Source organism: Bombina bombina, chromosome 12 (assembly GCF_027579735.1).
Source record: "Bombina bombina isolate aBomBom1 chromosome 12, aBomBom1.pri, whole genome shotgun sequence".
Lineage (NCBI taxonomy): Eukaryota > Metazoa > Chordata > Amphibia > Anura > Bombinatoridae > Bombina > Bombina bombina.
The window spans coordinates 120,301,845-120,315,050 of record NC_069510.1 but is presented as its reverse complement, the minus strand read 5'-3'; the positions used below and the strand labels follow the sequence as shown (position 1 = coordinate 120,315,050).

Below are 13,206 nucleotides of genomic sequence, written 5' to 3'. Positions count from 1 at the left end.
CAGTTATGGCAGTACCATGTGACGTACACACACAATGTGCAGTTATGGCAGTACCATGTGACGTACACACACAATGTGCAGTTATGGCAGTACCATGTGACGTACACACACACAATGTGCCGTTATGGCAGTACCATGTGACGTACACACACACAGTGTACAGGCATCCTATTTCACATGTTATGCAGTGTTTATTATTTATAGCTACATTGAACCATGTGACATATACACACACACAATGTGCAGTTGTGGCAGTACCATGTGACATATACACACACACAATGTGCAGTTGTGGCAGTACCATGTGACATACACACACAATGTGCACTTATGGCAGTACCATGTGACGTACACACACACACACAATGTGCACTTATGGCAGTACCATGTGACGTACACACACACACACAATGTGCACTTATGGCAGTACCATGTGACATACACACACACACAATGTGCACTTATGGCAGTACCATGTGACGTACAACCACAATGTGCAGTTATGGCAGTACCATGTGACGTACACACACAATGTGCAGTTATGGCAGTACCATGTGACGCACACACACAATGTGCAGTTATGGCAGTACCATGTACCGTACACACACAATGTGCAGCTATGGCAGTACCATGTGACGTAAAAACAATGTGCAGTTATGGCAGTACCATGTGACGTACACACACAATGTGTAGTTATGGCAGTACCATGTAACGTACACACACAATGTGCAGTTATGGCAGTACCATGTAACGTACACACACAATGTGCAGTTATGGCAGTACCATGTGACGTACACACACAATGTGCAGTTATGGCAGTACCATGTGACGTACACACACACACAATGTGCAGTTATGGCAGTACCATGTAACGTACACACACACACACACAATGTGCACTTATGGCAGTACCATGTGACGTACAAACACAATGTGCAGTTATGGCAGTACCATGTGACGTACACACACAATGTGCAGTTATGGCAGTACCATGTGACGTACACACACAATGTGCAGTTATGGCAGTACAATGTGACGTACACACACAATGTGCAGTTATGGCAGTACCATGTGACATATACACACACACACAATGTGCACTTATGGCAGTACCATGTGACATATACACACACACAATGTGCAGTTATGGCAGTACCATGTGACGTACAAACACAATGTGCAGTTATGGCAGTACCATGTGACGTACACACACACACACAATGTGCAGTTATGGCAGTACCATGTGACATACACACACACAATGTGCAGTTATGGCAGTACCATGTGACGTACACACGCACACAATGTGCACTTATGGCAGTACCATGTGACATACACACACACACAATGTGCAGTTATGGCAGTACCATGTAACATACACACACACAATGTGCAGTTATGGCAGTACCATGTGACGTACAAACACAATGTGCAGTTATGGCAGTACCATGTAACGTACACACACACAATGTGCAGTTATGGCAGTACCATGTGACGTACACACACAATGTGCAGTTATGGCAGTACCATGTGACGTACACACACACACAATGTGCAGTTATGGCAGTACCATGTAACATATACACACACACACAATGTGCACTTATGGCAGTACCATGTGACATATACACACACACAATGTGCAGTTATGGCAGTACCATGTGACGTACAAACACAATGTGCAGTTATGGCAGTACCATGTGACGTACACACACACACAATGTGCAGTTATGGCAGTACCATGTGACATACACACACACAATGTGCAGTTATGGCAGTACCATGTGACGTACACACGCACACAATGTGCACTTATGGCAGTACCATGTGACATACACACACACACAATGTGCAGTTATGGCAGTACCATGTAACATACACACACACAATGTGCAGTTATGGCAGTACCATGTGACGTACAAACACAATGTGCAGTTATGGCAGTACCATGTAACGTACACACACACAATGTGCAGTTATGGCAGTACCATGTGACGTACACACACAATGTGCAGTTATGGCAGTACCATGTGACGTACACACACACACAATGTGCAGTTATGGCAGTACCATGTAACGTACACACACACACACACAATGTGCACTTATGGCAGTACCATGTGACGTACAAACACAATGTGCAGTTATGGCAGTACCATGTGACGTACACACACAATGTGCAGTTATGGCAGTACCATGTGACGTACACACACAATGTGCAGTTATGGCAGTACAATGTGACGTACACACACAATGTGCAGTTATGGCAGTACCATGTGACATATACACACACACACAATGTGCACTTATGGCAGTACCATGTGACATATACACACACACAATGTGCAGTTATGGCAGTACCATGTGACGTACAAACACAATGTGCAGTTATGGCAGTACCATGTGACGTACACACACACACAATGTGCAGTTATGGCAGTACCATGTGACATACACACACACAATGTGCAGTTATGGCAGTACCATGTGACGTACACACGCACACAATGTGCACTTATGGCAGTACCATGTGACATACACACACACACAATGTGCAGTTATGGCAGTACCATGTAACATACACACACACAATGTGCAGTTATGGCAGTACCATGTGACGTACAAACACAATGTGCAGTTATGGCAGTACCATGTAACGTACACACACACAATGTGCAGTTATGGCAGTACCATGTGACGTACACACACAATGTGCAGTTATAGCAGTACCATGTGACGTACACACACACACAATATGCAGTTATAGCAGTACCATGTAACTTACACACACAATGTGCAGTTATGGCAGTACCATGTGACATATACACACACACACACACAATGTGCACTTATGGCAGTACCATGTGACGTACACACACAATGTGCAGTTATAGCAGTACCATGTGACGTACACACACAATGTGCAGTTATGGCAGTACCATGTAACGTACACACACAATGTGCAGTTATGGCAGTACCATGTGACGTACACACACAATGTGCAGTTATGGCAGTACCATGTACCGTACACACACACAATGTGCAGTTATGGCAGTACCATGTGACGTACACATACAATGTGCAGTTATAGCAGTACCATGTGACGTACACACACAATGTGCAGTTATGGCAGTACCATGTGACATACACACACACAATGTGCAGTTGTGGCAGTACCATGTAACGTACACACACAATGTGCAGTTATGGCAGTACCATGTAACGTGTACACACAATGTGCAGTTATGGCAGTACCATGTGACGTACACACACAATGTGCAGTTATGGCAGTACCATGTGACGTACACACACAATGTGCAGTTATGGCAGTACCATGTGACGTACACACACACAATGTGCAGTTATGGCAGTACCATGTGACGTACAAACACACAGTGTACAGGCATCCTATTTCACATGTTATGCAGTGTTTATTATTTATAGCTACATTGAACCATGTGACATATACACACACACATTGTGCAGTTGTGGCAGTACCATGTGACATATACACACATACAATGTGCAGTTGTGGCAGTACCATGTGACATACACACACAATGTGCACTTATGGCAGTACCATGTGACGTACACACACACACACACAATGTGCACTTATGGCAGTACCATGTGACGTACACACACACACACAATGTGCACTTATGGCAGTACCATGTGACGTACAACCACAATGTGCAGTTATGGCAGTACCATGTGACGTACACACACAATGTGCAGTTATGGCAGTACCATGTGACGCACACACACAATGTGCAGTTATGGCAGTACCATGTGACGCACACACACAATGTGCAGTTATGGCAGTACCATGTACCGTACACACACAATGTGCAGCTATGGCAGTACCATGTGACGTAAAAACAATGTGCAGTTATGGCAGTACCATGTGACGTACACACACAATGTGCAGTTATGGCAGTACCATGTAACGTACACACACAATGTGCAGTTATGGCAGTACCATGTAACGTACACACACAATGTGCAGTTATGGCAGTACCATGTGACGTACACACACAATGTGCAGTTATGGCAGTACCATGTGACGTACACACACAATGTGCAGTTATGGCAGTACCATGTGACGTACACACACAATGTGCAGTTATGGCACTACCATGTGACGTACACACACACACAATGTGCAGTTATGGCAGTACCATGTGACGTACAAACACAATGTGCAGTTATGGCAGTACCATGTGACGTACAAACACAATGTGCAGTTATGGCAGTACCATGTGACGTACACACACAATGTGCAGTTATGGCAGTACCATGTGACGTACACACACAATGTGCAGTTATGGCAGTACCATGTGACGTACACACACAATGTGCAGTTATGGCAGTACCATGTAACGTACACACACACACAATGTGCACTTATGGCAGTACCATGTGACGTACACACACAATGTGCAGTTATGGCAGTACCATGTGACGTACACACACAATGTGCAGTTATGGCAGTACCATGTGACGTACACACACAATGTGCAGTTATGGCAGTACCATGTGACGTACACACACACACAATGTGCAGTTATGGCAGTACCATGTGACGTACACACACAATGTGCAGGTATGGCAGTACCATGTGACGTACACACACAATGTGCAGTTATGGCAGTACCATGTAACGTACACACACACACAATGTGCACTTATGGCAGTACCATGTGACGTACACACACAATGTGCAGTTATGGCAGTACCATGTGACGTACACACACAATGTGCAGTTATGGCAGTACCATGTGACGTACACACACAATGTGCAGTTATGGCAGTAGCATGTAACGTGCACACACACACAATGTGCAGTTATGGCAGTACCATGTGACGTACACACACAATGTGCAGGTATGGCAGTACCATGTGACGTACACACACAATGTGCAGTTATGGCAGTACCATGTGACGTACACACACACACAATGTGCAGTTATGGCAGTACCATGTGACGTACACACACAATGTGCAGTTATGGCAGTACCATGTGACGTACACACACAATGTGCAGTTATGGCAGTACCATGTGACGTACAAACACAATGTGCAGTTATGGCAGTACCATGTGACGTACACACACACACAATGTGCAGTTATGGCAGTACCATGTAACGTACACACACACACACACATACAATGTGCAGTTATGGCAGTACCATGTGACGTACACACACAATGTGCAGTTATGGCAGTACCATGTAACGTACACACACACAATGTGCAGTTATGGCAGTACCATGTGACGTACACACACAATGTGCAGTTATGGCAGTACCATGTGACGTACACACACACACACAATGTGCAGTTATGGCAGTACCATGTGACGTACACACACAATGTGCAGTTATGGCAGTACCATGTGACGTACACACACAATGTGCAGTTATGGCAGTACCATGTGACGTACACACACACAATGTGCAGTTATGACAGTACCATGTGACGTACACACACAATGTGCAGTTATAGCAGTACCATGTAACGTATACACACACACAATGTGCAGTTATGGCAGTACCATGTGACGTACACACACAATGTGCAGTTGTGGCAGTACCATGTGACACACACACAGACACACACAATGTGCAGTTATAGCAGTACCATGTGACGTACACACACAATGTGCAGTTATGGCAGTACCATGTAACGTACACACACACAATGTGCAGTTATGGCAGTACCATGTGACATATATACACACACACAATGTGCACTTATGGCAGTACCATGTGACATACACACACACACAATGTGCAGTTATGGCAGTACCATGTAACGTACACACACACAATGTGCAGTTATGGCAGTACCATGTAACGTACACACACACAATGTGCAGTTATGGCAGTACCATGTGACGTACACACACAATGTGCAGTTATGGCAGTGCCATGTGACGTACACACACACAGTGTACAGGCGTCCTATTTCACATGTTATGCAGTGTTTATTATTTATAGCTACATTGAAGCAGGGTTTTTTTTTTGTTTTTTTTAATACTGCTTGTCAGACACAATTGGCAAAATACCTTTTGTTTTCTGACAAATGTACATAAAGAATTCTGGGATTTTATAGGATCTAACTGCAGGTAAATTTCAACCACAACTATTAAGGTATTAGGATTGTATTTCTCTAATCTCATATTCCTTATGTAAAATGCTGACCTCACTATTTTTTTTAGAAACCAATAACCTTCACAAGTAAAATCATAATAAAGAGCTTTAACTGGACCTTTTCTTATATAAGACAGATTTTATTTAACCGCATGATTATAAGGATTTGTTAGTAGGTCACCAACATAATGACTATTGTATAGATTTATTGCACATAAATAAAATCATGTCTAACTAGTTTAAACAACTGTAAAGTGTGTAAATGAATTCTTCATGCCCACAGACACAAGCACTATTCTAATAAAATGTCATTGCTTTCAGCAAACTGAGGGGAAGGAGATGAACGCTAGCGATTATGAACAATGCAACAAATATAGCGTAGACACTGCGTATGGTAAGTAATGTGTGCGGTTGTCTTGTTCTGTCTCCATTGGGGTATTACAGCCCCTATAGACCGGTGATGGCTAACCTTGGCACCCCAGCTGTTTTGGAACTACATTTCCTATGATGCTTAGGCACTCTTCAGTCTAGTTGAGCATCATGGGAAATGTAGTTATGAAACATCAGGGGTGGCAGGGTTAGCCATCGCTGCTATAGATATAAGTAAGTTGTGTTATATCTATGCAGACTGCTGCAGGTGCCACAGCTAGGCAGGTCCTCAGTAATCCGAGCACTGATTTCATTCCTAATCTGTATCACGCTGACACTCATCAATTCTCTGGTTATACTTCTCTTCCCTCCTGGTTTGCCATGTGTCCTGTATTGTCTCTGAATAAGCTTCTCGTCCCTGTCATCCACTCTCTTACACCATTAAACCCCTTGGTTACCATAGAGCATTACATTGATGTTCTCTGGCAGCCAAGCGGTTACATCCCCCTGTTGTTTGTGGGTAATTCCTTTATTTTTATTTTATTCCTTTTGATCTCCATTCTCTGTGATTTGCGCTCCCGTTTCACAGGCCTGGATTTTGTGGTCCCCGTCGCGGGATATCTCTGCAGGCTGTGTCACAAATTCTACCATAATGATTCTGCTGCTCGACTCTCACACTGCAAGTCCCTGATGCATTTTCAGAACGTTCAGGTTAGACCCTTCTGCGTTGCATGGGCTGGCTTCTGTTGTTTTGTGTGTTTGCGTCCCTAGCTAATCTGTCATCACACACTATTTATGCATCCTTATCTGTTGTCTTGTATGAGTGTATCCTGTCTTCTATTTCCTAGCTCTTTTAGCACCTCTCATTTCCTACCCTACCTAGCTTAGTGTCAATGCAGCTTGTCACCTGCTCATCTGTAGGCATCAAAGGTTCTGGTCCAAACAAGGATTTACTATAAATTATTTTGTGATCTAGTTCAGGACTCAACAAATCCAGGGAGCCACTGGCTCCTAGAATTTTACCCCTGGCTCCTAACTTTTTGGGTTGTTCTCCATATATCTATATAGAAATACCACTGTCTGGCTCCTAAATATTAGACAGATTTGTCAACCTTTGATCTAGTTGAATTCAGTAACTTGAATAATTTTTCCTTCTAAATACAGGGAGAGTCCACATCTGCATTAATTACTTGTGGGAATACAGAACCTGGCCACCAGGAGGAGGCACAGAAACCCAAGCCAAAGGCTCAAATACCACAACCACTTCCTCCATCTCCCAGTCATTCTTTGCCTTTCGCTCTATGGGGGATTGTGTTTACACTCTCCTTTTCAGGGCGGTTGCCTGTTTTTCTTTGCTTTTCTATTCCGTTTCAGATAGTTGTTTGTTTTTTAGAGCTCTCGAGTTTGTTGGAGTTTTCCAATGGAAGCTTCTAGTTTTTTGGTCGGGGTGATGTTGAAGTTAAGCCTCAGAGCTTATTTCCGTGTTGTTATTCTCAGTTTCCTAGCGCTGCTGGGACTTAAGAATTTACTTTTTCTTTATGTTTTTTATGACAGACGTGCCGCACCCTTGATGACGGGCAGAACCCGTTTGGGTAATAGTCAGGTCTGTTTTTTCCTTCTACTTCAGAGAAGGAGCTCTTCTGGTCCAGGCAGAGCAGGTACGTCTATACCCTCAGGACAGGCAGGACCTGTCTTAGGTTCTTTTGGATGGGCGCAGGATGCTGGATTATAGGGATCCGGGGGTCCTGGAGGACGGAGTTGAGCCTTTCCTTTTGTCCTTCTGGACTAGGTGACCTTTGGTGTCTTGTCCCGGTACTCTTCACAGTGTCTTTCACTGTTGATGTGGTCCAATAGGGGAGGGTTTTTTCCCCGTCATTTCTGGGTCCGATGTTTTTAGGCAGAGCTTATTGGATCTCTTTGGTCAGTGGGAATTCACGGTCATTTCCACCGGGATTTAGACTGAAGATATCTTTCTGGCTTAGAGCAGTCCAGTGTAGCCTGCTTATCTCTGCGGCTTGCAACTCAAAGGTTGAGGGTTCGAATCCAGCTGTTATTGCTGGATACCCATTTCTTACTTCCTTGTTTAAGCAGGTCCGGGTCCTAGGGACCGTTTTTTCTTCTGGAACCTTGTTGGATCCAAAGGTTTCTTTGGGATCTGAGGTTTAATGTGACAGTAGCCTGTTTCTGGGTGTTGTGGTGGCCCCCGAGTCTTGGCGATTCTGTTTTTTCCAGCGTCTTCTAGACTTTTGTGGGATTGCTTCCTGCTGATTCCACCCTTAGAGGTGGACCTAGACCGGAGTTCTGGTGTTGGCACCAGGCTGACTCCTTTGGATACCGCTTGGTCTTTTCAGACAGGAAGGCTCTTGGCCTTTGCAAAGTTTCTGCCCTCCAATTCACCTTAAGGCCTTCATTGGCACGGTGGGGGGGTGATGAATTTAGCCCAGGCCGCGTCTTCGACATAGCATTGGGGTTTTGGTTTCCGTCTGAGCAGTCTTTTCCCTTGGATACAGGTGGGGGATTCGTTCTCCAGTGTTCGGTTCTGTTCTCCCAGTGTTGGTTGATTTTTATCCTAGTACACCGGGGCAGTTTGTCTTGGTCTCTTACCCGTCAGCAGGGTGAGAGTGGGGCCGAAAATTTTCTTTTCAATTATCTTTGGGGTTTCTCTTTCCAGTCAAGCATTTTGCTCTGAGGTCTGGTTTGCTAGCTTCATACCAGTCAGGACCTCTTAGTTAGTGAATTATTTGTGACTTAGTGAGTCCCTCCTGTGTAGACAAGAGGGTCTAGATTTGGTGGTGGGAGGCCCACCACAGCTCCTGGTGGCACTTCATTCTCTGAGCGTGCTCTTTCGGAGCGGATGTTACTTACGATCGTCCATTTTGTTCTGTCTATCCAGAGGGTATCGACTGTGGATCTGAGGAAAGCATATTGAGTTCTCATCTGAGCTCCACTGGCCTCGTGGCCTCAAAGACTGTAGTTTTGAATCCTGCTGTGACCGGTTTGTTCAATTCTGACGAGGTCTTTTGTAACCTTCTTATTTCAGCCATGTCACTCTTTTTCGAGGATGGCCCGATTCTCTCTGTAGTGGGCGTCTGATGAGACTGTTGCCCTTTTTTATGCCCAGGAGTGCATCTGCACGGTTAGAGGTTTCGCTATCTGAGAGTTCGCTGGGATATAGTCGAGGGAATGTTTTCCTTTCTGGAGGGTTTCAGCTGCAGGAGCCTCTTGGTTAACTTAGCTGCCTAGCAAGCGGAAGGTTTGCAGTTTAAAACCTGCTGCAGTTACTTGCACCTTGAATGTGTGCTCGCAAGCTGTTTTTATCGGTCTTTCTTTCAGTTTGTTCTGGTTCCTTGTCTCCTATTCTAGGCTTGGAGGTCTCCCTTCTGGTGTCGGGCGGAACGAGCTTGTCTGTACTTTCTTCTTGCTTCTAGAGTATCTTCTTCCCCTCTAAAATGAGCTGGTGAAGGGTTTGTCTTACTAGTTCTTGTTCGAGGGGTTGCCTGCCAAGATAATCTGGGTTGGCCTAGCTGCCTGGCAAGCGGAATGTTGCATATGGACCCAGTTATGGTTTCTTTCTCTGGTATGTTCTCACAGGTAGTTCTTCCTATCTGTTGGTACTTGGTTCAGAAATCTTTGATTTTCCAAGTGTTAGGTTATTTTGTTAGGGCACTGCCTGCGGCAGGGTTGGGAGGTCTATTTCCTGCTCCTTTGGGGTTGGATTTGTCCTTCACGAGTTACATCGGTTTTCCTTTGTACCTGTATAGGAGGTGTTTTTTATTATTATTCAAAGACCTATTTCGTCTGTTATGGTGTTTCCACGTGTTATAGTTCAGGTGTTGTAACAATTACAATATGTTTTCCTTCTTGGGTTCTCCCTTCGAATAGGGCTATCCCTTCTAATAGGGCTATCCATTGTCCAAATGGGATGAGGTTCTCCTCTTTTTTGGGGGAATCTTACCTTGAAGTTTCTGTTAGATTTTATCAGATTGTTCTGTTTTTTTCAGTTAGGTCTGAGGAGTGCAAGGTTTGGAAGCTGATTAACTTCCTCCTTATTGGTGGAGGTGTGTGTTTAGCTGGCTTTAGGAGACAGCGGGACACGAGCCTCCTTAGAGGTCTATGACTCGGTTTGAGTGTAGTGACATCTTTAGGGGTCTCTGGCATGAGTTCTTATGGTTCTGATTGTTGAACAGCTCCTAACCTCCTACATTCTTTTTCTTTAAGTTTTGCTTCTATGGAAGCCTTCGGGAGTTAGTTTTTTGCAGGCTGTGGTGCCCTCAGATTGGGCCTCCTCTTATTTGTCCCTCCCATTAGCATTCAGTGTCCTCTGTAGCTTGGGTATACTTTTCCTACAAGCAATGAATGCAGCTGTGGACTCTCCGTGTATTTAGAAGGAAAATATAAATTATGATTTACCAGATCATTTTTTTCCTTCAAAACAGGGAGAGTCCACAGCTCCTGCCCGTGCTATCCGGTGAGCGGCCCTAAATTTAAATGTTTTTCTTCTGGCACCTTTTTCACCCTGATATTTCTCCTACTGTTCCTTGTTCCCTCGGCAGAATGACTGGGGGATGGAGGAAGTGGGGGAGGTATTTAAACCTTTGGCTGGGGTGTCTTTGCCCCCTACTGGTGGCCAGGTTCTGTATTCCCACAAGTAATGAATGCAGCTGTGGACTCTTCCTGTATCGAAGGAAAGAAAATTATCTGGTAAGTCATAATTTATATTTTTTGGAGAGCTCTGGTTTTGACCTTCCCTCTCTGGGAAATATTTGGATTCTGCCAGCAACCTTCTGTTTGTAGTAAATTCTTAGTAATTATAATATATTTTTGAGTAAGGATAAGTTTGAATTCCAACTAAAGTCCAGTTTCCAGGTGTTTTTTCTCTTTTTAAGCATAGATCTATAGCATGAAACAGTAAGCAGATACATTTTGATTACTGAATTTAGCACAGCAATATCTGCTGGATACATTGGTAGCACGTTGATGTTTCATTTCAATTTCTAGGTGCAGTTAGGAACAACGGATGTTGCCTATGCAGCCATAACACTTTGTTAAATTCATAATGTAAATATAATGTAGGGAGTCTGTTTGGATGCGGCATCAGTTAGCCTTGGAATTATCCATGATTTGCTAGTTTTTATGATTGTCTTTTTAATCCTTTTTTGTTTGTACAGAGATACCAAGCTGCCAAGAATCGAGCAGCCACCCAGCAAGAGATTACATCCCACACCGCAAAAGTTGTGGATGAGACTGCAGCAGTGGGAAAGCCCACAGAAGAATTTACTGATGGGAGTCCAAGGACTCAGAGAAGTGTCTTGAGCCCAACAGGTTCTCCTGTTAAAGTGTCAAGTCAAGATGACGAAAAGAATGAATTGGGAGGAGACCTGTTTGTAGAAGAAAAGGACACCCATTCAGGTCAAATAGCATCAAGTGACACACTTCAAGGTGAAAAAGAGCAGTCGTCTGGCTATGAGGTGGAAGCAGAAACTCTAAAGGATCCAGAGAGCGAAAACACGAGTGGAACTACAAATTCCCAAGAGGAATCCTCTTTAACCCAAGAAGATGGCGGTGCCTCCAACTGCCGGCGCTCTTCACGACATAAATCCAGATAGCCAGAAAAACTGTATGTGTAGTGCTTTACTAACTTCCTTATATGTTAAGCAAAAGAAACCAATTCTTTTTTTAGAATAAACTTGTAATTACGTCTCTTGAGATCTGTGTCTTTATATGGATGTTTATATGATTAAAGATTTAGTCTGCTAAAACGAATTATTTATTATTAAGTGTATGTGTGTGTGTGTGTGTGTATATATATATATATATATATATATATATATATATATATATATATATACATACATACATACATATACTGTATATACACACATGCACACATGCTGTATTGCATCTCTCTGCGGGTGAAAAGCAAAAGTTTTAACAGCAAAATTGGTTTTCTTTCCTATGACATGGAGAGTCCACAATGTCATTCCAATTACTAGTGGAATATTCAACTCCTGGCCAGCAGGAGGAGGCAAAGAGCACCCCAGCAAAGCTGTTAAGTGTAACTTCCCTTACCCATAATCCCCAGTCATTCTCTTTGCCTTTGTCAATAGAGGATGTGTGATGTTGGTGTCTGAAGATATTTAATCCTTTTATGGGTATTTTTCCCTGCAAGCAAGGATTCTAGCTGTGTCCACGTCAATCTCTTTAGTAAGAATAGTGGTGACTTTTAGCAGTTAGAAGGTGGCGAGGTGGTCTTTGCTTTACTTCTAACATCTTTGCTACCCCTTTGCAGAAAGCCAGAGTTGGATACTCTCTTCTTTCGTTTTATACAGGTCCCTGTTAGCAGTCAAGTGAGGCTATCAGACCTGCAGCTGCTGTGCCTACTCCACAGCAGAAGTTCCCCTGGAGGGTAAGTCCTTTTATATATATTTATTTCGCTGGATAAGAAATAGAATGGAAAGGACTAAGAGATTCAGGATCCTAGTGGGACCTGTGACCTTCTTCGGGGGATTGTATATTTAATATAAATATCCTCTGTTTCGGATATATTGCGGCTGAGCAGCTATCTGGCTTTTCTGCCAGGGACAGGGATTTTGCCTCTCCATTGCTGGGCTTTTTTAAGGACAAGCCCAGGACTTATGGTGTGTGGGGACTGGGTGTCATGATGACATTTATTTTCCCTCCT

The 13,206-nt window shown here is 43.7% G+C and overlaps 1 protein-coding gene across 1 annotated transcript in view; it reads left to right on the top strand.

Annotated features, from left to right (window-relative positions):
* CIZ1 (CDKN1A interacting zinc finger protein 1) overlaps positions 1-12,230 on the top strand; it is a 177,227-nt gene extending 164,997 nt beyond the window's left edge. Inside the window, exons 14-16 of the mRNA XM_053695793.1 lie at positions 6,477-6,549; positions 7,114-7,235; positions 11,693-12,230. Of these exons, the coding sequence (XP_053551768.1) occupies positions 6,477-6,549; positions 7,114-7,235; positions 11,693-12,130 (633 nt within the window). The 3' untranslated portion in view covers positions 12,131-12,230. The remainder of the gene's footprint in view (positions 1-6,476; positions 6,550-7,113; positions 7,236-11,692) is intronic.
* Positions 12,231-13,206: the final 976 nt, after the last annotated feature.